Genomic DNA, 24,735 nt, shown 5'->3' with positions numbered 1-24,735 from the left:
ATGTGAACACTGAATTCAGTTCACGTTCGTGTCTATTTGTGCCAGAAATGACACATATTCACGAAATTGTCAAAATGTCTCTAAGCATTATTGTAAACACAGTTGCTTATGGCTTTGGTGAAGGTAAACAACTGAGAAAGAAATTGGATGTGTAACAGTATATTCACAGCAGTTTAATGCTCCTGTTGCTTTCTGTGTCATGAATGTTAACCAAACAACAAAACAGAGAAAAAATAACTTTTGTAGCTTTAACACAGATTTATTAGATTTAATTTATACAGTAAAGACTATGCAGTGTCTTATGCATTTAATTATTCAACTGAATACTATTAGACTTGCCTGAAAAATATAAAGCACTGTTTATTTCATTTGTATCTTTGTTCTATAACATTTATTTATGCTTGTAATTTATTTCCTATGCTGAATCCCCCAACCATAGATTCTTTTTTCCAAATAGAGCTTTTTTTTTTTCATATCGCAATATACTGTATATCACAGAAAAACGAATTATCTCAATGTTTATTGCAGAGTTTTTTTTTTCCAATATCGTGCACCCCTAATATAAATATTCTTAAAAATAAATCAACATTTATTAAATAATTTCATTTACTTTTCTTCATGGACATTTCTGAAAAAGACCAAACCAACAACTTTGAATAAACACTTAAAAATTAGAAAACAGACAAAACGTTCAAGACTATGAAACCCAAAAATGATCATTTACTTCATCTCATTTCATTTCAGACCCTTATGACTTGGATGACACTTCTTTTTTCCCCCCATGTAATGAATAGTGACCACGGCTGTCCTTGGATATATCCACTTTCACTGTATGCTTTTTGGGGGATTCTGTCCCTTTAAGAAAAAAAAAAAAAAAAAAAAAAAGAACGCATATTGAAAAATGGACAGCGTCTTTTGTGACTGGTGGCTTTTGTGTCATGATTATGGGTAGTGTATTTCTTTAGACTTCTGTGTAAGTATATAACATTAGTCTTGAAAAGTTTCACTTGTTATTGCTAGGAAACTTCAGCAATTGTGATTCTGAATTGCCATTTCTACTTCCCTACTGTTGAGCTTGATTCAGCAGCATTGCATGTTCTATGAACCTCCTCAAAGATTCATTAAACAACCAGCTGCCTAGAACTCTAACTGCTGGCACTGATGAGAGTGAAGGAGATAATCAAGGGTGCATAAATAATCAAACGCACCAGGCGTACTCAAGATACTTTGCGCACCCCTTCAACCCCTGAGATCAAATGTATTCTAAGTGAAGCAGTTTGACGTCACTGATGAACCTCGAGTCGAAACTGGGAAACTTCAAAATCATCAGACAGCGAACATGTTTTCATTCCTGGAAAACATCCCCATCACTCAGATGACACAAAATGGAACGGAAATAGTTTTCCAAATAATTCAGCTACACAGTTCTCATCAGGCCAAAGGGTACACAATCAAGGACACTTTGGCATAACCTTGTACGCACCGGTGTCATAATTCTGCAAGGCAGCAGGATCTGAAGTAATAAACAGCCTGGGTGCGCAAGGCCACTTCTGCCGTCCCTATTTATGACTTGTGTGTAAATCACATCTGAAGAGGACAGCAAATGTGTCATCTGCACTCCTTCCTTAACAGGGCCCGATCAAACCAACTCGACCACATATAACAAACATGAATCATAAGGGTAGTGGCCACGTGTGAGTCATTTGGTCATCGCCATGCATCACTTGTCAGGACAAGACATGTCTGTTTGCTAGACATCACTGCAAGTTGTTTCTGCTGTCAAGATTAAAAAACAAGTACAGAAAAAACTAACCAATTCTTCCCAAGTATTTAAGTTAACACAAATAAATGTAGTATATCCCCATGAAGTCTTGTATTACCGAGAAGGGTGTTCTTACACAACAGATGTATGTGTTAGATTATTGCTGGATTGTGTGTAACGTAAGAATAAAATGTAACAAATATATTGTGATTTATGCACAGTTCGGCAACACAACTGTCTCAAACCAGTCACAGACATACTGTTGTTTATCAGTAGGAAATTGTGTGCTTCTAATTTATGAAATAAAATTAAGAAAAAAAAACAGACTGAATGTTTCACAGAAGTCATTTGCAATTTTCAAAAGAAAGCTATATTTAATCACTGCATGCAAAATGTGCAAATGCAAATACAAACAGCTCCATGTTCAATGTTCTAGAGTCCGTTGTTTGTGTCAGTCAAAAGCCTTTAAACGAATAGTTCACCAAAAAATTAAAATGAAAAGCTTCATAAAATTAAGGTTGAACCACTGATGGACTATTTTAATTGATGTCCTTGCTACCTTTCTGGGCCTTGAACATGTCAGCTGTGTTGCTGTCTATGCAGGGTCAGAAAGATTTCATTTAAAAATACCTTAATTTGTGTTCCAAAGATGAACAAAGGTCTTATGGGTTTGTAACGGTATGAGGGTCATTAATGACAGAATTAACATTTTTGGGTGAACTATCTCTTTAAATTCCTTAATGAAGGATTTGTTTATTACAGTTTTTCGCTTCACAAGACATTTAATTAATGGACTGGAGTCGTATGAATTACTTTCATGGATTATTTTTATGTTTTTAACAGCTGTTTGGACTCTCATTCTGACGGCACCCATTCACTGCAGAGAATCTATTGGTTAGCAAGTGATGTAATGCTACATTTCTCTAAATCTGTTCTGGTGAAAAACTTACTCATCTACATCTTGGATATCCTGTAAAGTACATTTTCAGCTTCTATAGTGGTGAGCTAAATCTACAACAAATATAATTGTGTGTTCCCACTTGATTCAACAGCAAAAGATAAAATCCATGACAGCATTACTAAGACTTTGAAAAGAGAAAAAATATTGGGAGCTTGAATACGGTGGTTAGAAGAGAGAAAGACACTCCCTCAACAGCAGTTTTCTGAAACGTAATGGCAAGATAATATAACAAAATTTTATACATTTTATTAATTTTATACATTTTGGAGTATTCTGACGATGAGTATTTATATATTTTGGAGTATTCTGACGACCACTTTCTTACCTTTTATGGACCTTGACACTGTTATTTATTTGGCAGTCTATGGGACAGTCTCAAGCCTCCAGGTTTTCATCCAAAATATCTTAAATTGTGTTCCGAAGACAAAGTGAGCTTTTACAGGTTTGGAACGACATGGGGGTTATTGATTAATGACAAAATTTTCATTTTGTGGTGGAGTATCCCTTTAAAGTAAAAATATAAAAAAAATGCTAGACATACAACATTAGTGACTGTGGAAAGGCATCGTCACAGTCTGTGAAAAGGGCCAATACTGAATTACTCTTACTGATGCATTTGAGAGAACTCTGACTCACAACTTACTTGAATAGGCACTTAATTAAATTATTCTGTTGTTTGTAAAACTATTGTAGCATAGTATATAATTCTGCAGACTTAGTTGCTTTTATTATGCAGTCAGTGGGTGATTCAGCTGCACTTTCCCTCTATGCTGTCCATTACTGCGGTAATGATGACATCTCAGGGAAGATCATCCCGGGGGAATAAATCCACCTGGGGAATAAAACCTGAATACCCTTGTATATTATTCATTAAACACATCCTACATAAAAACGGAAGGAAATATGAGGGGAAAAAGCACATAAATGCCAAGTCAGGTTGGAGATCTTGCAGCTTTTCATCCTCTTTTCTACATATGAAAACGTGCTCAAACTGCGCCACCAATGCTTATGGCTGCCTTTCCCCGGTTTCAGCAGAGACTACAGCCTGCGTGAGGGGAGGGAGGGCCTGCACCCTGCAGTCTAAGCACGTCATCTTTGCCACAGAACACTGACACAGCTTGCAGCAGTATGATAATGCAGACAATTTATAGTGCATGCATCGCAGCTTTCATTCAGCAAACAGGGTGAAGATTCAGGTCTGGATGGCAACAAATGAGTCTGCATGATTTGCATACATTCAACTGGTTTCTCAAAACAGTGCTGAATGCACCAACTGCGAGCACAGGCTGTGTAGTTGCACCTGGTGATGACATGAAGAGAACTGACCCAAATGTTTTTGTGCTATGTAATTAATAATTAAAATATATGTAGATGCCATAATAAGTAATAAATAATAAAATAAAGATAATAAAATATATCATGTTATGTATTTTTATTTACAATCTAAAATATATTACATATAATAAATAAAATATATAAAGAATGTAATATGTATACAGATGGTGGTATGCAATAAATACCTTTTAAAATTACATTTTACAAAATTGTATTATATATAAAATGTTTTATATATAACATCGGTAACCAAAACTCACTTGTGTGATATTGCTCTCACTGCTTGTGTGATGTGTGTTATAAACATGAGACAGAAACTCATACAGGAGCATATTTGCCCCAATATCTAGAATTTTGGGGCATAATTGCATAAATATCAATTAATCGCAACAGGAAAATTTGATACCGGCATATCCCTAGTCTCAACCAATGAAAGCATTTGGGGTGGGCCTAAGATTGCAGCAGCGCTCACATGAACGCTCCCGATTAAATTATTTAGGTTAAGAATCAACATTCACACTGTTCACTGTTATTTTTAACAGAAAAGAATGCAACATGCTCGTAATCATGACTTCATAAGAGGGAAATAGGAAGTTTCTGATAGCATGTGAAAACAGCAGAGAAGCGCTCTCGCTCAGTCAGCACAGTGGAATGCATCATTTTGTTCACTTTGTGGTTTATTATTTTGAGTCGTTTGGGACACGGTAACACACGGCCCTCTCACAATATATTGCTTTACAGATCTATCACTCAATGTTCATGCAATCATGCTGCAGGTATTAGAAATTTGGCACTCCGGTGCGGTTAGTGCTCATTCTGCATTCGTACCGCGCCCGAGCCCAACTGAAACGCGCTCTGGCCCACCTCTTCCAACCGAGCCAGTGAAGGCTAAATGAACCGGAGTGATCACACTAGTCAAATGAACCTTGCTTTGGGGGTCAAATGCACTCGGGCAACTTGTTTTTCAACAAACTATAAAATATTTTCTATAAATACGTTCATGCACTGGCAGTGGCAAATAGCTTTGGCTTTGGCTTTATATTTAATTTGACTACATTAATGTTTAAGTTGAGATTTACACTAAATATTTTAACTGCTGAATACTGCTGTAAACAAAGCACCTTTTTGCACTTTTGTTCATATAGCAGTACTTTTAAATGAAAAAAAAGTGTGCAATACACTACTTTTGAATTCATTATTGAATTTTGTGCATAACAATGTGATTAATCGCAGAAAAACCATGCAATTAATCGAGATTAAAATTTTTAGTCGTTTCCCAGCACTAATATATATATATATCTCATTGATTATGTAAATAGTGGATAGTCAGTACATATACTCATATATATTTAAAATTTAAAAATAAATTTATAAATCAATAAATTAAAAAAAGTAGATTATATAAAATAAAATTTAAATTAAAATATTAATTATAATAAATGAATCAAATTAAATATATACATTATAAATTAAAATATTACTATTTTTATGTTAAAAAATGAATACATTATATTATATTATAGGGATGGGAGGGTTCGCGAAAATTTTTTTGCGGTTTAACTTAAATCTGACAACGCATCTGTAATATGGTTTCTTATAAATAACACGTAAAAAAAACAGGGTTTGGCTAATGTATGTTTCAGTTGATGGATGCGCATTCTGGCTTCCCAGTACATTACAACAACAGCGATGAGGAAAAAAAAAATAAAAATAAAAAATTTAAAAACCTTGACAAACCATTCTCTCTTGTTCAATGCGAATGCTGTATGCTGGAGCAGTCATTTATTTTCTTTATCACCCGGGCGCACAGGAGAGCAGCACACGTAGATTTCTGTTTTAAAACAAAACTCATTTAAGTTTTGCCAGTTTAAACATTTAAGAGCCAGAGGACGCGAGCTTGCGCGAGCAGTGAGAAGATTTGTGCATGCGCTCATCCAAAGCGCGCAAACCCACGTCCCGGAACACGCGCAAATATAAAGCTCTTTCTGATGTATTGCCGGCATCTCAGAACACAAGCAAATATTAAGCTCTCTCTTAAGTATTGTGTTTGAATGGACAAATTCACAGAAACATTGTGTCAAAATGTCCATCTTGGTAAGTATCCTATAGCAGACAAAGCCGGCTGAACGTAATGTATTGGTGCGCTGGATCAGTGCATTCTCTTAAAGTGACAGTCTTAATATTAATTGAACAGCAACAACAAATAAATCATTTACTGCTTTTGACTGGATAGCTTTTGTGACTTGGATAAAGATTAATCTTTATTTATACAGTCAAATATGCAATGCTGTATTACATTTGACTACTTCATTCAATTTATGTACCTAAAAACTAATGCTAGACCCACCCCCTCAAAAAATATTTTTTTGTATTTATTTGCGCTTTTGCTTGTAGTTAGACAGAATATTCTTATTTACTTTATTTTTATTTCGAAAGTATAGTTTTTCCATAAACACAGCACATACCGATACAAACCGAACCGTAAAAAATTAACCGTTCCCCGCCAATATATTATATATGAGATTAAATATCCTGCAAAAAAACAAATTCTGGTCTAGACAGCAATTAATGTGTCTGCATGATTTACATACATTCAACTGGTTTCTCATTGCAAGCACAGGTTGTGTGGTTGCACCTGGTGCTGCCATGAAAAGACTTGCCTCAAATGCTTTTGTGTTACAGGTCTGCCATGTGCAAAAAAAAAAAAAAAGTCAACGCAAAAGCAACAACAAAAACAGTGAAGCACAGAGGCCAACTTTGTTTACAACCAATTGACAGTAGGGTTGTCTATCACTGTCAAGGTTCATAAAACACGTTAGATGCCAATAACAAACAAAGCTACAGCTCACAACTAACAAATCTGACCTTTTTTATCCTGCTGTTCCAGCCCTCCCACTCCCAGTCCAATGCAAGATGATGAATGCTGCAGGTTTCTAACTGATGGATGTTGTTTGTGTGGACACCAGGAAAAGCTGGCAGCACAAAGTTTACCACTCCTCAGTCCTAACAAGATTACCATTCCTCAATGGCTGTGACTCTCAAAAACCATGCAGAAATGCTTTGCAATATGCAATAATTTAAATAAATCAGTTGAACTGTGACTAAAACGTAATCATAAAGGAAGCCAGGCAGTGCAGAAGCAATCAGCATGCTGTCACTGTCACCGCGATGGAGGCTGCCTCGTCAAAAGCGTTCTGTGCTGTTTTACATATATACACTATAAATTTCCCTCACGGGTAAATGAGTGACTCAGAGTTGAGTAAACCGTGGGCTTGTTTTCCCCCTATTTTCCTGTCATGATAGTTAAGAATGAACAGCGCTGAGGAAACCAGCTTCGACTCTTCAGCAAAATGTGACGCAAGGTAAATGCAAATGAGGGAAGTGGGTTGTATTGAGCAGTGTTTCCTCTAGAGGTTAGGATGTAGGGCAAGTCATGTAAATGATGAATGCAGCAACCCCCCCCCCATCTTTATCAGGACACAGAGTTTAAACATGGTACATACAAACTCTCTTCAACCAGTTACTATACACTCCAGCCCTTCATCTGCATCGTGACAAAGTGGATATGCAAAATCATCCTAGTATCAGGAATGGCAGCTCTTCAGAGAGTTGCCCTTGCAGGATTTAGGCTACACCTGAATTTAGACTTGCCGATATGATGGCATACCAAAGAGATTTTTTTAAATTTGACACCAAGCAAAAAAAAAAAACTATATGTAAACTTCCACCAATTCTTCTTGATGCCAGATTTTTTTTTTTTTAAATCGCGATGCTGCATGTTCCAAAACTGTGTAGAGGGTCAATGTTTAATAATATATATTTGGTATTCGGTAATGCATTCAGATTTTTGTATTTGCAGTGGAGTTCATCACAGTCAAAATTACTAAAATAAATAATCTTAATACGCAATAAAACATCAAACTTGTTTTTACATTTTAATCTGGACTACAGCATACCCTAGATATTGTTTGAAAATTCTTCTTTATTGTTTGGTCACACTTACATTAAGGCTCAATTAATTAACATATCTTTTAATAACGTTGTTAAAATCATAAGTTGCAACTGTGTTATTTAATGGACTGACAATTGTTTTTTTTTTAACAAAGATTAATAACTTCCGTAGCAAATGTAGCTATTGCTAATTATAAAAGTCAATGCATTAACTAAGGTGAACTAATGCGATCTTATTGTAAAGTGTTACTTATTGGTCTGTATATTTTTTTGCACTTTAATCTGTGTGACATTTTTTACTTTATACATATTTTGTGCATTACTTTATTGTAGCTATGTAAATAATCAGTTCTTTTTGTTATAAGAAAAAAGTTATTAAACCTGTTATATTTTTGACAACAATTTTTTTGCAACTAAATTTCAATAGCGTGATAATACTGTATACCGTGATAAAAGCATTAGCAATTAATCGCAACATGAAAATTTGATACCGTCAAATGCTATTTCTACACCATTTTATAAAATTACATAATTTTATTGCTAAAACATAATTACGATTTAAAAATGTAGATGCCGATGTATAAATAATACAATTTATAAAAATTATAAATTATAAACAATTATTTTTTAATAAAATTGATTATTTGACAATTATTAATAATGTTAATGAGTAGACAGCCAACGTATAATAAAGGTTTTTAAAAATAAATAATATAAATAAATAATATAAACTGTAGACGGACAGTGTTTAATAAATTAAAAAAAAAAACATTTTAGATTTTAGAAAGTGTAAACTGGCAAATGTAAAGAAATATATATCATTCAAAATTAATTACAAATATGATTTGTATTACATAGTATAATTAATATTATATAGTATAATATTAATTTAAACTTTTTATAAGTGTTAAATAAGAAATAAAATCATATTTTATATAATAAATGCATATAATTCAAAATAAATGTAAAATATTAATATTATATAATAATAATAATAATAATAATAATAATATGTAAGTAGTATTAAATAAGTATAAAATCACTACATTACTATGCAATATATAAGACATATTGAGGTTTAATTTCCTGCAAAAAATAACTATATCATGATATACAGTTACCATGAAAAAAATACTCATACCAGCCACTCCTGCCTGCATTTATCCATCAATAAAAAAACAGCACTGAATATGGTCTTGAGGGGAGTCTTGTTGATTTGCCACATTAGGCAGAACCCTGGGTTTTGGCAGGCACTGTGTGTATTGCCTGCTGCTTCTGCTGAAAGCTGCCAAAAGGACTTGTTGAAATCATGAAGGCCATTTATGAGCGAGAAAAAGACAAAGAGCTTCAAGCAGTTTGAACTTTTTGTGCAGGGAACAAGGAATAAAACAGAAAATTAGTCAGAACTGACCCAATAGTTAAGGACTTAATTTAAAAGCATTGGGGGTCTAAATAAACCCGCATGTTGACATGTTCCATCCTAAAGCAACACTGCATGATGTACTGTCAAACAGTATCTAGCCATCTACATTAGATGCCATCTATATTAGATCATCTAGAGCAGTTTGCTCAAACATGCCCACCCTTCAACACACGCATCCCAGCACTCCACAGGGACGGGGAGAGGCTTACTTCACAATCCCATTGGCAGGAAGTGCAAGGACTGGGGGGAGGTCACCTCCAGCGAGGCTGATGAGATGCAGTGGACTGGAAAACACTGGCTGAGGAGGATGTAATGTCCATGAGACATTACTTAGTAACATTACTGTAAATAAAGACATTTCTCGTTTACTCATGTTGGTTCAGACTGATGGTAGTTCAGCCAAAATACATGTTTTTTCACCCCAGTTGTTTCTTTAGTAAGCGTGAAAGGAGAATCTTCTTTAAAGCAACAAAAGCCGGCATGAAACTGAAACTAAAAATATCCTTTACTGGGGAGATTAAAGCAAAACCCAATATATAACCATGTCATCTTAAAAAAGTGCCTTAGGATTAAATAAAACCTCTGATACTTTTTGCATGTTTAAAAAGAAGCAATACAATTGTATGTATATACAAAATCGCCTATTACACATCTGAAATGACTTAAAGAAACATTACCCCATGGATGCTATTATCAACTACACTCACCAGACAACGAAGCACACATAAACCCTGGAAAAGGAAGGGCAATCCACATGTTGCACACTGATCAAGTTTAAGTTTATGAGCTTTTAACTGCAGCAAATACAAATACTATTATAAGTTATAAGCATTTTGTTTAATGTTTATGCTGTTCTGATTCACTGCTCGTATGTCACTCACACATTCATAACCTGCCCTGTTTCTTCTGATGCCGAGCTTCCCCTACACTTCCACACTCTGTCCTGTCCACAACAAATCCAGAGAAACGTTTCTACTCACATGAAGATAATAAACACATGATTATGATAGTATATAATTTGTGTGAGATTTTCATGAGATTTGGGGTATTCTCATAACAATAAATTACTTTTACAAGAAAAATGCTAAGCATGTGCAGTGAAAGCCTGCTTATAATAGGCTATAAATAGCATGTTTCAAACACACAATGAAAAATTAAAGTAAAAACATGTTAATCTCAGTTATGTAGCTTGATGCTAATGTTAGTCTGAGAACAGTTCCAGCTAAAATCTTCTTTACTGTTTAACTCAAGAAAAAAACAAGTCACTTGCTTTTTGGATGGGCAGAGGTTGAGGAAATTAAATTGAGGAAATTGTTTCGCATTTCTGAAAAGTAAAATTAACATTAAAAACAAATACATTAAAAAAATAGTAATGGAGAATATAAGTGGGAGTTTTTCTTTCAGAACTAGGGCTGGGCGATATATCTAACGATATGATCATGCGCATCTAGTCAGTAAATCTGGTTCCCTGATTAGCGCTAAATCACCATCACCTGCTTTCAAATGGAGCGGCATTTAATAGACAGAGCCGTAGTTCACTGACAAGGTACACAATATCGCGTTGATTATCTAAGGCGATTCATCTGCGATAATGAACGCGATATTGCGTAGCTTGTCAGAGTAAGTTGTTATTCAGAACTTTAATATAACTCAACAAATATTTTATTTAACCACCTCAATCAACTTTTTGCCTTAAGAAAGCTTTAACACATAGCCACAAGTAGAACCCATTTCTAAAGAACCCAATCTTGACTCAACAATCTTAAGCGGCCTCCATTTCCAAGTGTCCTCTTCCAATTCCCAACGGAGACATCTCATTCTGGTCCTACAGCGGACAAAGCCACAACTGTTTGACAATAAATGGTTTTAGGCAGTCGGTGTCAAAGGTGGCTGAACAAAGCTGAACACAGCACTCAAACAGAGACATCAAAATGGACGAGCAGCTTCCATTAACTGAGCCACTGAAAGAGTCCAATGTCCCGAATGACCCTTGCAGTGGTTGCTAACAGCTCCATCTGAGACTGGCTGCAGGATGAAAAAAAACCCTAAATTAGTTCCTCATGGTGAACCATGTCATTTCTGTAGCAGCGGAACCAAACCAAATGGCATCCTTCACCCTTAAGGACAGTTGGTTAAAACATCATACATCACGTAGTATTAAAACCACATGGTATTGAAATCAAAACAGCCTCTGGAACGTTTCAGCTGCGATTCCATTTCTCAGCAACATTGCAAAAACAACTGAGCAGCTTTGGAGTGCAACGGGTTTTATCCGGCCCACATCAGGTGTTGCCAAAAAAACATGCTAAATGTTTTCCTTGCATTTGCATGCCACAACAGATCAGATATCAATAAACCACATTAAACATACTTCAGTACAATTACAAATACAGGAATAAAGAGACAGAGTCTTAATTATGAAAGTAAACCAAAACAGAAGCAAAAATAAAGTTAAGAATATTTTGTAGTTCCAAAATTATTTTAAAGAATGTTTTTAAAAACGTTGAAATCCTGAGAAGAATGTTCTTTTAAAAATCATTGTGTCTGCGCTGATAGCCTTGTGGGCACCGTGCCGATATACAGGAACATTCATACAAACGTCTTGTTTAAAACATTTCTTAACTTCTTTCTTCAGAAGATTTTAATGAATCTGACCCTTGAACACAAGCATGAAATATCTCAGATTAGTGTTCGACAATACCAGCTTGTCAAATGCAAAAAGGTTCTCAAATGCTGTAAACGTGCAAAAAGCGCAAGGTTTGATTCAGCCTTTTTTCTTCCTACTAGGGTCAAGCTTATTGAATGGTGGGACATATTTCTCTAGAGTCACAGAGCTTGACTTTCAGCTATTGAACAGGCCACCTCAATCTGAAGTTGAAAATAGGATCAGGATCCTCACAGACCAACTGGATGCCAAAGCACAGTGCGGAGCGATGAAGGGGGCAGCTGGGGCATCGATGAAACACACAAACGTTGGCCAGAGCCTGAAGCTCGCCGCAGGCGGTCTGGCATGATTTCCCTGTGGCCTGGAACATTTCACCGAACCCAAACAGCAAAGTAAGAGGTCCTTTATTGAGGGCGACACACATTGCTTTATTCCAGCATCCATTGGCCTGGTAAAGATGTGTAGCAAACATATGGCTACACCGAGATGCTCTGATGTACAGCGCTAATACGCGTCCATCAGCAGGCTGTCTAATTGAGTAATTTGGAGCTAATCAGGGGCAGGAATTAGAGGAGATTACATACTAGTCTAGCGCCGGCCTCAGAACAATGGTCAGTAATCTGTGCTGATTCCCAAACCTAATCAGGGGCACGGAGCTCTAGAGATCCGGGTTTAGTAGGGGGCCTCCGTCTGTCTGTCATCAACAACAGGCAAAGCTTGAAAAAGTGGAAGAAACATAAATATAGAGCCACAGAAGACATTTTAGCTTTGGGGGTAAGTGAAAGTGTTTACAGGGCAAGTAAACCTGAACTACTGACCAGACTAACTAATTAAATAAAGACAAATTAAAGATGAAAATGAATATAAATAAAAACAAACATTCTGCAGAAGCATCAGACAGTACTGTAGTTCAAAAGAAAATCTCCAATTTGCAGCTACAAATGTTATTCAGTACTTCATTTTTTTTTTTTTTTTTTTTTTTTGCTTTAAGAGATAACATTAATTCTGATAAGCTTACAAGAAGCTTCATATGGGACAAGTGTGACAATCTACAGGCCTTATCTCAGCTGAACCAGTGACAGGTTGTAATCGTTTTCCTAAGCACCTGCCCTCATGAACCAATCCCATATCTGAGGATCAGCATAAGAACGTGTTTAAAGACTTCAAAAGGTTTAAAGGTTTAGTGGACTACTACTTTCACTTCCACTTCTCTCTGTTGACAAAAATCCACTGCTTTCAGGAAATGCTGGAAGGGAATCTCCAGACAATCCAATTCCATTGCAAACAGAAATTTCCTGAGTTGCCAAACCATGTGACCATTACATTGGACAAGCTCATGTTTCTGAAAAGTGAGCTGTGCTCTGATTGGCCAGCTATCCAGTGCATTGTGATTGGGCGAATACCTCAAGCGTTTGACAGAAATGTTACACCCCTTATCATATTTGGAAACACACAGCGTCTCCACGACATGGTGGCAGCAGCAACATTATTACAGCAAGATTAAAAGTTACACCTTCCTTCTTTGTGTAAACATTTGGGTAGTGTTATGCAAATCTTCCAACACAGTGATGTAGATTTGTGGGGGTGTGTTTAAATGAGGCATTTAAGGAAGGTGTGGACGAATTTTAACTTTTATAAAGAATCTCTCTTTGGGTTTGAGACTTTAGTCTTTGCAACTTTACTGATCTTATATATGAACTAACAGCTTGTAAGACTCCAAAGAGTAAGGAAAACTTGAAATTGCATCATATGACCCCTTTAAAGGTACAGCAGTATGGGACAATCATTAGAAAAATAAACGTTGACACCATTGATAAAACACATAAGAAGCTTTCAATATATCCTTAAATTAAACAGACAAGTAACTCACAGGCCAGGCTGAAAGTAAATTATTAGCTCATGGGACATTTCACCCATTCTAATGTCTTTACATTAGTTGAGCAAATGGCATAATTTCCTTTATAGCTTCTTCAATACAGGCAAAGATGTAACTAATCCCAGCTTGTTCTGGGTTCAAGGTTGCACCAGGTCACAATCTTTCCTACTGCCTCAGTGCATGAGAGAATGTTAGCTGTATGCTTTGTCACTGTGTATTAGGCCTTCCGCCAAGCATGTAAAGCCTGTAATGTGTCTAATGCAACATGACCGTTCTGCCGTTCCCTATGGCTGTGATTCTGCGTGAACGTGACAACTCCTCACCGACCACCCATTTGTTAGAATACCTGAGGGAAAATAAATCACTTGGTAACAATCTCAGAAGCCCCTAAAAGTCCCTTACCAACTAAAAAAGCTGGCATTTCTCAAAAGGAAGTTTTGTGGGGGGTGAAGAAAAGATCAAACGGTGATGAAACAGCTCAAAGAGAAGGTATGGAGCAGATCACAGGTGATCCTGAAGCTGCATGACAGCACGGACAGAAAAAAAAGATCAAAACTTAGAGCGGAGCAAGATAAATAAAATTATATTTAAACTTTGTCTTTAAATGCCTATATAGTGCAAAACTTACAGACCATATACTGCCCACAAAATCACTGAGTATGTTACATATATCGCCCAGTCCTTAATAACTCTTTTTGAAACAGGGGCATGAAAGGAACATACATTGTAGCTCAAATTCCTGTACTTAGTGTCTGTCGAAAGCATATAGTTCTGATCTAACTGCCTTGAGATAATGTTTCCAACTGATATCCATAAGATGACTCACTATTACTCATTTTAGACTCATTCGCCCGCTAGCACCATGCACACACCTACAAACACACATTGTATCAAGTAAAACGGGCCTCAGGGTTGTAGGAGACAAAGAGCATCATTCATCTCAAATTAACCCACCCCAAAACAACAGACTCTCTAGGGTTCACTTATTAGGGCTTCAGCAACAAGTACAACCCATTGTAAGACAGTCAGCTCCCTTACAAAGTCTTCAACCCACACATCTTCAAAGCAATCACAAATAAGACTAGATCCTCCATTATGGGAAAAATTTTTATGAAAAGTGGCGCACATAGCAAATTAACTATTAAGATTTAAACATAAATTTAAAAACCAAAAATGTACTTAAATACCACTTTTTTTTATTTTTTACCTGTCAATAAAAAAAATTTCAAAAAACATTGGTAGCGTTGGCACAGATAGCCTCAGAGACAGTGCACCGATATAGCGATGTTGTGCTTTGGCCGTTCCGAGTTTGAGTCCCAGCTCGCAGGCCTTTAATGATTCCATTCCTCTCTCTATGAACTACCACATTCAAGGTCCAGAAACATAGTAAGGACATTGATAAAATAGTCCATGTGTCATCAGTGGTTCAACCGTAATGTTATGAAGCTACAAGAATAGGCCTACTTTTTGTGTGCAAAGAAAACAAAAAAAAAATGTATTCTCTTCCGGGTCAGTCCACTGCCATTCATGAGAGTACCATGCATTCCTCTGCTTGTGAACAACATTAAAACATTTCAGTTGCCTTGCTGTCCATGCAGGGTCAGAAAGCTCTCAGATTTCATACACATGGGGGTGAGTAATTCATGACATAATTTTAATTTTTGGATGAACTATGCAACTCTGCAGAATTGTAATATAAATAATGTTACTTAAACATTGACAAAGATTAGTAAATACTGTAACAATGTATTGCTCATTGTTAGTTAACATTAGTTAAGGCATTAAATATAGTTAACAAACGAAACCTTATTAAAAAGTTACTCGACCAGCTATAAAACTGAAATCGGTTATTTCCACATGCATGAGGATAACAGGAAGAGACATGCAGTAGTTATGTCGAATAAGATCGCTTTCCACAGAATTCCGTTTTTTAGAACAGCAGTGCAGGAAACACACCCACAGAGTGCATCAGAAATCCAGTCACTAGTAGCCTCAACCTCAAACAGATTATTTAGAAGACTTTAGAACTAAAATAACCATTATTTTGTACTGAAGTATTAAGGCTATGCAATTTAGAATACATGCCAGTTACCTTGATAGGTATTTTTGCATGATCACTAAAATGTACCATTACCAACTCAATATACACTACCATTCAAAGTTTGGGGTCAGTAAATATTTATTATTATTAATTATTAATATTATTCATTTTTACTTGAAACTAGTGCTGTCAAACAATTAATCACAATCACATCCAAAATAAAAGTTTTTGTTTACATAATATGTGTGTGTGTACTACTGTGTATATTTATTACGTATATAAATACACACACATGCATGTATATATTTCAGAAAAATATGTTATGTTTATATTAAACATTTATATATTATATAAATTATATGACTCTAAATATATACATGTAAATATTTTCAAAATATATACTGTATGTGTATTCATATACATAATAAATATACACAGTACACACATATTATGTAAATAAAAACTAAATTAATCGTTTGACAGCACTAATTAAAACTAATACTTTTATTCAGCAAGATGTATTCAATGACTCAAAATTGACAGTAAAAACATTAATAATGTCACAGAAGACCTTTATTTTAAATAAACACAGTTCTTTGAAACTTTCTGTAAAAAAAAATAAGAAAAAGAAAATCATGACTTTCACAAAAAATAAGCAGTACAACTATTTTCAATATTGACAACAACAAATGTTTCTTGCGCAGCAAATCAGCATATTAGAATAATTTCTGAAGGATCATGTGACGTGCTGCTGAAAATTCAGCTTTGCAACACAGAATAAAATTATATTTTCAAATAGAAACCATTATTTTAAATTGTGATAATATTTTACAATTTTACTTTTTTATCAAATAAATGCTCAGTTGCAAAAACTTCTGAATGGTAGCACACTTCTAATATTGCCTTAAAAAAAAGGTTGATCTGCCTCCATCAAAACATTTGCAAAGGTCAAAACTCATGTATAATAATCTGCTTACAAAGAAACAGGAAATGGCACAAAACTGACGAGAGAGTGAAAGTGCTGGCGATTGTTGATGGCCCAAATCAGGGACATTAAGAAAAGCCTTGTCCCCTCAGGGCTAAGAATGCATTAGTTGGCAATGAAATCCCTCTTTCCCCTGAAGCAAACACTAGAGCTCTAAACAGATCCATTGCTATCCCCTATAGCATCTACACACAGAGCATGTTGAAGAGGGTACGGATGTTCAAGTGCATTAGGAATGTAACATAAGCACCTGAGATGGAGAAGAAATGACGGAGACGAGTGCATGAGCAAACGTCTGTCAGCAGATGCTGCTGTCGCTTCCCACAAGTCTGACAGGTCAAAGGGGTGAGGCATGTGAAGTTAAGGAGATTACAAAAAAGGCAAGCATATACTGCAACAGGAAAAATCCAAATCTCATAGCGTTGTGTGGCCCAGCAGAGAGAGCTGACATATGTTCATCGCTCGACACGAGCGTGCCGGGCAGCTGAAACCTGCTCCAATTAGACCTGCCTGCATCAGAATCCTTGATTATGTACTGCACAAAAACATCACGTAAGCAGCACTAATAAGTCTGCTGAGATGGCACAGACTACAAATGAGAGGAGAACAAGGATGGGAATCAAACAATTTAGCAGTGGTTCCAGTTATTTCATAATTCCACTCTTGTAGTACTTTAGTATTTTTTTTTTTAAATACAATAAATAATACTATTTATGATGACAAAATCTGAATCTTTATCTGTGTCATGTATGAACTATTAAAAAAAAAATAAAAAAAATATATATAATTACACGTTACAAGCAGTTCAGTTTTCATTTCATTTTGAGTTTGATATGATGAAATCAATGAATGGTTCAGCGAATATCTCTCAGACTGATTAAAACTAATGAGCTTGACACGGATTTTGGGATCCTTTGTGATAGATTCATTAAAAAAGAAACTGATGCAGCAACAAGTGAGCACACTGCAATAGGTAATTTTTTTATTTATAGTCTTTTTCAGCTCAATCTTTCTCATCTTCACTTACAAATTAGCTAAAACTTATACTCTGTAGATTCAGTAACCACAAAACAACAGTATTTTAGGTTCAGTGTTTAAGAGCCATTAAAAGAAGGTTTATAGTAGTCAAACCTAAAGAACAGACTTTTTTTATTCCAGTAACACTTTACATTAAGGTTTCATTTGAACTAACTTTAAACAATACTTTACAAATACTGCAGCATTTAGAAATCTTAATGTTAATCTCAATATTTACATTTTTAATCTCTTTTTTTAAATGACTACCATATTCGCAAGTATTTTTCAAGCTAATTAAGTGCACATTTTTATCATGTGTAAAATGACTGATTAACATGCCAGATAAAAGCAGTTCGGTTTTTATTTTTTACACTAACAATATACTATAGGCGTACTACTAACAGAACTCAGGTTATTTTTCAAACTTGATGTGCTGTTGTGGTAGGCCAGTTTCAAATTGCATATTTGGCACACTGCCTTGCTTGTCCTAACTCAATTTAAAATGCTCCCACACAGCTGAGGTCTTCGGCATTTTTGTCTTCTCTTCCAGATGAAATGAATCATGACGTTCACTCATGGACGATTCATATTCAAGGGGCGAATGAAAACCATTTTGCGGGGGATGCCAGGTGTTTGAAATTTCTTTTTTTTTTGAATCTCAAAATTTAAAATCGAATGCCAACCCACCAAACTAATATTTAAATAATAAAATATTCTGGTCCAACCCTAGTGAGGAGGACAACAGAGAATGGACCTTTTCACTGGAGGAACCATTATTATGGATTATGGACTCATATTTTGGCCAGGATTACATGTGGAATATTGTGACGTTTTTATCAGCTGTTTGGACTCTCATTCTGACGGCACCCATTCACTGCAGAGGATCCATTGCTGAGCAAGTGATGTAGCACAAAATTTTTCCAGATCTGTTCTGACAAAGAAGCAAACTCATCTACATCTCGGATTTTTTCAGCAAATTTTCATGTTTGGGTGAACGACTAATTTAATTATTAACAAAAGAGACCTTATTGTAAAGTGCTATGATTATTTATTTGGTAAAACAGAGTTTTCTTATTTATTTGCAACAAGAAGCATTTGTGTGCGTCAACACAAAATTCCATCACGTAAAACAAAAAAACAGTAAACATACGCAGTCATACACCTAAATAACGCTCCATATCTGGCACGGGTCTGCAGCGCTGATGGAACACCCACACAGAATTTTTATTTCCCTTTCCAGCAGCCTATTTCCCTCAGCCTCTACTCAATCACTGGCTGAAACAGAGGTGTCTGAACTCTAAAGGTGTCATTACAACACGAGAGATGGGGCATGAACAAGAAAATCGAAAAAAAAAAAAAAATTGGTGAGAAAGATAGACAGAGACTACGAGAGCGGGAGACTGATGAAGAGTGAGAAAAGAGACTGTGTAAAAAACAAAAAACAAAACCTACAGACACAATTGAAGAGACAAGAGGATGAGAGCAAGAATATTGAAGAAGAGCAGGTTGGCCAATGGCCAATATGATACTAATATACACATTTCACTATATAATATAGTAATGATGCAAGTAATCAGCTAAAGTGGTTAGCCAATGGTAATTCTTCATACTGAAAGATAGAGACTATACAATATCATCAAAGATTCTGTCCTGCGAGTGCTGACATCTGCAGACAGTTGACCATCTTTTAAATCTAATAAAAGCATTGAACAGTGGCACTTCAAATAAAAAAATGACTGCTTAAGTCTGTTTCATTACAGACAATGAGCCTTCTATTCTCACTGAAACACAGGCTCAGTCTAAGTAGAGTGATCTATTGTCGACTTGGCAAGTCATTTGTTGATGGAGGTTCAGATCTGTGCTGCCTGTGTATGATCTTCTTAAAAAAATAAATCTAATTCACTAGTAAGTTCACTGAAATTAGTGTCATATAAAACCAGAGACATCTGGAAGCCGGAAACAGACTACAAACAACAACAACAAAAAAGCTATATGAGCTTAAAAAGCATAATATTTTCACAGAAGCCCAAAAGAGCAAAAAAAAAAAAAAAAATCTACATTAAGTACAATAAGTTCTTCATTTTCAAAATATAAAAAATACAATGGCAGAAAATAATATAAACGCAAGTTCAGTCAATTTCCAAAACCAGTGACTAATGTGCACAATCAGTACTAGTCAATGTAAGTCAGTAAAGTATGTATCTGGAAAAACAGAAAATAAACTTCAGCCACTGCTTATGATGAATAAATTAATTCAAAATGCATAATTCTGCATAATTTATCACAAAATAAAAGTTAGTGTAACTGCAGATGTTTTTCCTCAAAAAGAAATAAGCTCCTCAGCTACACTTTTCTCATGTTAGTGCTAAGATAATAAACCTTACAAGGGCTTTATTCATTCCCATGTAATGCCACATCTTATGAAACCCATCCAACACATTACCTCATTTAGCCAAAGGGCTTTGTTGAGGATAAACAGTTTCATTTGCACCCAAGAGCTGCCCAGGAATTCCCTAGCAATTTGCTCTTTGTGATGTTGGAGTAAACTGCAGAAAAACGTGTATATAAAGTGCACACTTGGCATTAGCGAGTATGCGGTTTCTCATGGGGAGTATTTGTCAGAGGCTTTCAATGTGCATCTTAAAAATGCCTCCCTCGATGTGTGCATCTCAAAAGATGTGGAACGGAATAAAGTCTGTCCCTGGAGAGTGTCTCTAAGGAGGCCGCTGCTAATTGTCTGACAACTGCTGCATGTAGCTCCTATTAATTCCCCAACAAGAGTTTAGAAGTGTTTAACCCTTCTGCTGTGCTGACTACAAAAAGTGAAGGTCTCTGAAGAACTCAATCTGACCAAAAATGATGGTTATGATTAAAACATGCATGGAAATAATTAAAACAGCAGGAACAGTTTGTCCAAAAATGAATCAACCTCAGGCCATACAAGATACAGGTTTGTTACTTCATGGGAACTGACATGGAGAAATGTAGCATTACATCATCTGCTCAGCAATGGACACTCTACAGTGAATGGGTGCCGTCAGAATGAGAGTCCAAACATCTGATAAAAACATCATAATAATCCACATCGCTCCAGTCATCTGATTAATGTCTTAAGCGATGAGAATCAAATCAAGATGCTTTTAACCTCAAACATTATGATGTCATCTCATGTTCATGTTCTAAAGTTCAAGTCAGGTTGTGTATAAAGCAGTTCCACTGAAACACTTAACTTAGGCTTGATTGTCTTAATTGCATCCATGTCAATGCTGTTTCTTATCTGTTTCTCAAGTACTTATTCACTTCCAGACAATAAAACAGTCCTACAGATAAAGCCAAGCCACACTAAACACAAGTGTCACTTTTAGCCACCTCTGATGTCTTATCAGACCTCAGACGGACGTGTTGAATGGCCAATATGCCAAACTATAGAGTCCATTATGATAAAAGGCAGGTCTATTTATGGCAACAGCCACAAAATTAACTTGGTATTGCGATTCCATTTATTACATTGCGTCCATTATTTAATGTACTAACACAGAAAATGTCTGTAGAGCCTCACATCAACGTCACTATGAATGTAAAAACTTAATTAAACGCTTAGTTGTACAAGTTGTTGTGTTTTAGAACTAAATTAAAATATCACTCAATACAGCAAAAAATAAACATGCATCTCTACCGACACGTCATATGAACTTTAAGTACTTAAATTATTCCTGCTTCGAGTTACACACGACAGCAAATTATGACTTGCATTCAGAAAATAACAATATTATATACATATATACTCTCAAGTTGAAAAGGGTTATGCACTGAACAGATAAAGGGGGTATAAGCTTGTGATGCTTGTGTAATATTTGTGAAATGCAAATGTCCAGCTTTGTACATGTCCACTGGTCGTATACTTTAATCAAAACACTAGTGTTCAAAAAAACATGAATAAACAAAAATGGACATCCTTTAACAAGTATGATGAATTAAGCTTCAAAGAGCTTGCATTTGCGCACACCAGATAAACCGTAAAATGTAAAAAGAAGTTGACCTATTCTTGCAATCTACAACTGACGGTTTTCAAAGGCATGGCTTTTAAATAACAGTATTTACAGACCGGCGATGACTGGTTGTAAAGACCAGGAAGTACTGTGAATAAAGAGAACCTAACAAAGAGGCCTGCCTCGACTAAGTAAGTTACATGAAAAGCATTTGAGGCAAACAACATAAAGCCCTGAATGCACTCGAACAACCTAAATGCAAAACTGAATCATTATAAAAGTAGTACAGTGAGGGGGAAAAGTACATTTTCAACACCATTTCCAAGCTCGTAAAGTAAATAACTGGGATGCGCTTCATTAATCTCTCTCCAGAACAGCTGTTTGGATTAAACAAACACAGATATTATTACAGGCTTATGCCAATAATAAAAGTAAAACCCAAACAGGTCTAGAATGAACTCATGAATTAAGCATATTTCTGCATTGATTTTCCCATGCATCTCCAAGCAGACATGAAGAAAGAGACACTATATGCTCATCTACCGTACCAGATAAACTGAACAGAAAAACAAACAGTGTTAACCGCTGGCATACTGAGGTTTATGAAAATGAGACTCATGAACAAAAGACTGACCTACGTCAATTGTAAATAAATGCAATGTGGGTCTGGACACTAAATCCACAGCTCATTCTTGATCGTGGTAATCAGAAACCCTCCCAATGACAACTGCAAATATTCAGATTCTTAATAATTCAAATTATGTCACCCTTAAGTTATTGTAATTGCTGCTAAGAACTGACCTTCCTTGAGCCCTGGAACACAACCCGTAAAATAAAACTGTAAAACATGAGATTATCATCACATAATGTTTCACTGGAAACAGTAAGAGCTTTTATGACAAACAAACAGACCTGTATTTCCTCATAAGCCTCGTCGACGGTGGTGACTTGGTGCTGTTCGTGTAAGGCAGGCTCATCACAGAAGAAGCACACCAAGCTCTTGTCACTTAAGCAGAAGAGCTTGACCTTTTCATGGTCCTTGCATGGGTACGAGTTCCTCTGGGCATTCAGAATGGCGTCCAGAGGGAAAGCGGCATACCTCTCCACGATGTTGGAGAGCTTTAGGCTCGGGGACAGAAGGGGATCCGTGAAGGTCCTCCTGCACTCCGGGCAGTCTCGCGTCCCGTGGTGCTCCTGTCTGCTCCAGTGCTCAGTGATGCACTTACGGCAGAAGTAGTGCTCGCAGCCGAAACTGACAGGGTCTTGATAAATGCTCAGACAAATGGAACACAAGAGCTCGTCCTTCAAACAGCAAGCCATTTGAATCTACGGAGGGGTCGGTCATGCACTGTGCAGGCAGCAGGACGCACGAACCCGGAGTCTCTGAATCAGCTGGGCTCTTAGAGGCTTGAAAATGTTCCTCGACTGATTCCTGAAAAAGAGCGCAGGTAAGTAAGACCCTGTAAAGATGGCTCTGCAACAGGCATACTTTGATAAGTTTGATATTAGACTCTCGGATGATCAGGTATAAAGACATGGACTTTGTCCTAAATTATCATGAATTGATGAGCAAATGCAGATAAATCTGATTGAAAGTAGACAAGAAAATGTCGATACTCCTTAATTAAAAAGAGCAATGTCTGGAATCTGATTATTCACTGGACTCATTCTGCAAGATTCAATAGTACCTTATCGAGCCAATTAAAAAAAAATAATTACATTTTCATTTAAGAATGTGAAAGGATACTCCCTGGCTAATTAAAGACATTCATTTCTAAAAGAATTTTATACAGATGTCATGCAGTCACAACCGACTTAACTAAGAATCAAATGAATCTTGTATGGAGACCCAACCTTGCTTTGAATAAATAAATGACTAAATGTCTTTATACAAATCATTTTTAATGCATCTATTTTGCGATACCTTTTCCATGTACTATTTTCTGTATTTATATTTTCCTATTAATAAATGTATTTGTTTATTTTATTTTATTTTTTTATGTATTTTCTCATAGGTTTGGGCCTCCATAATCGTGTAAAAACATTTTTAAAAAATAACTTGATGCATTTAAAAATCAGAAATCATTCAACATTATATTCCCTCATCATTACTTACTAATTAAAAACTATATAAAATCGTTCAATTTATACACGCTGCAACTCAGTCACCATAGGCTTCCACTGAATTCAATATAACAAATCTGAAATGATCAAAATAAATTTTGAATTGCTAATGAAACACGTTGACTCTAAATTAGGTTATAAATACTGTCACCATAGACTTCCACTTAAGTTAACTGGATCTTAGTCCATTTAAATCAGCGGTTAAGACATCAGAAAGCTCCTGTACACCGTGGCAATTGCAGAAAAGTTATACATATCACTACTTTGTTTAAAAAAAACTGCTTTTCAAATAATTTCTCTTCCCTTTTCAATTGTTTTCTTTTTACTGTTTATTCAAGCCGGCTGCTAAATAATTAGCCAGCTAGCAGGATGTGTAAACAGATTTCCTATCTTTTCGGTCCTCTCCAAAAACGGACATTCTCACTTCTTTCACTTACCCTTAGCGGTCTAGACGTGTTGTACAGTGGAAACAGCCGACTGTCACATAGTTGAAAGAGCAGGTCGTGGTTTTAATTGAACATTTTCATCAGGTCAGATTGTTGAAAGCTGAAGAGCGACCGCACGCGCAGCTCCTCTCTATCGCACTGCTCTACTCTCGATCAAGAG

General features: G+C 35.9%; 1 protein-coding gene across 2 annotated transcripts in view; it reads right to left on the bottom strand.

Moving 5' to 3' along the window:
* Positions 1-24,735, bottom strand: part of LOC109063788 (E3 ubiquitin-protein ligase TRIM62-like) — a 46,033-nt gene extending 21,298 nt beyond the window's left edge. The window contains exons 1-2 of one of the 2 annotated variants that reach the window (XM_042733725.1): positions 24,567-24,735; positions 22,918-23,437 (exon numbers count right to left, since the gene is read on the bottom strand). In XM_042733725.1, coding sequence (XP_042589659.1) covers positions 22,918-23,325 — 408 coding nt within the window. In that variant the 5' untranslated portion in view covers positions 23,326-23,437; positions 24,567-24,735. The remainder of the gene's footprint in view (positions 1-22,917; positions 23,438-24,566) is intronic. The other variant, XM_042733726.1, reaches the window with a different exon arrangement.

This window comes from Cyprinus carpio, chromosome B11, assembly GCF_018340385.1.
Source record: "Cyprinus carpio isolate SPL01 chromosome B11, ASM1834038v1, whole genome shotgun sequence".
Classification (NCBI taxonomy): Eukaryota; Metazoa; Chordata; class Actinopteri; order Cypriniformes; family Cyprinidae; genus Cyprinus; species Cyprinus carpio.
The sequence above is the reverse complement of the archived record's forward strand: the minus strand, read 5'-3'. Positions and strand labels throughout refer to the sequence as shown.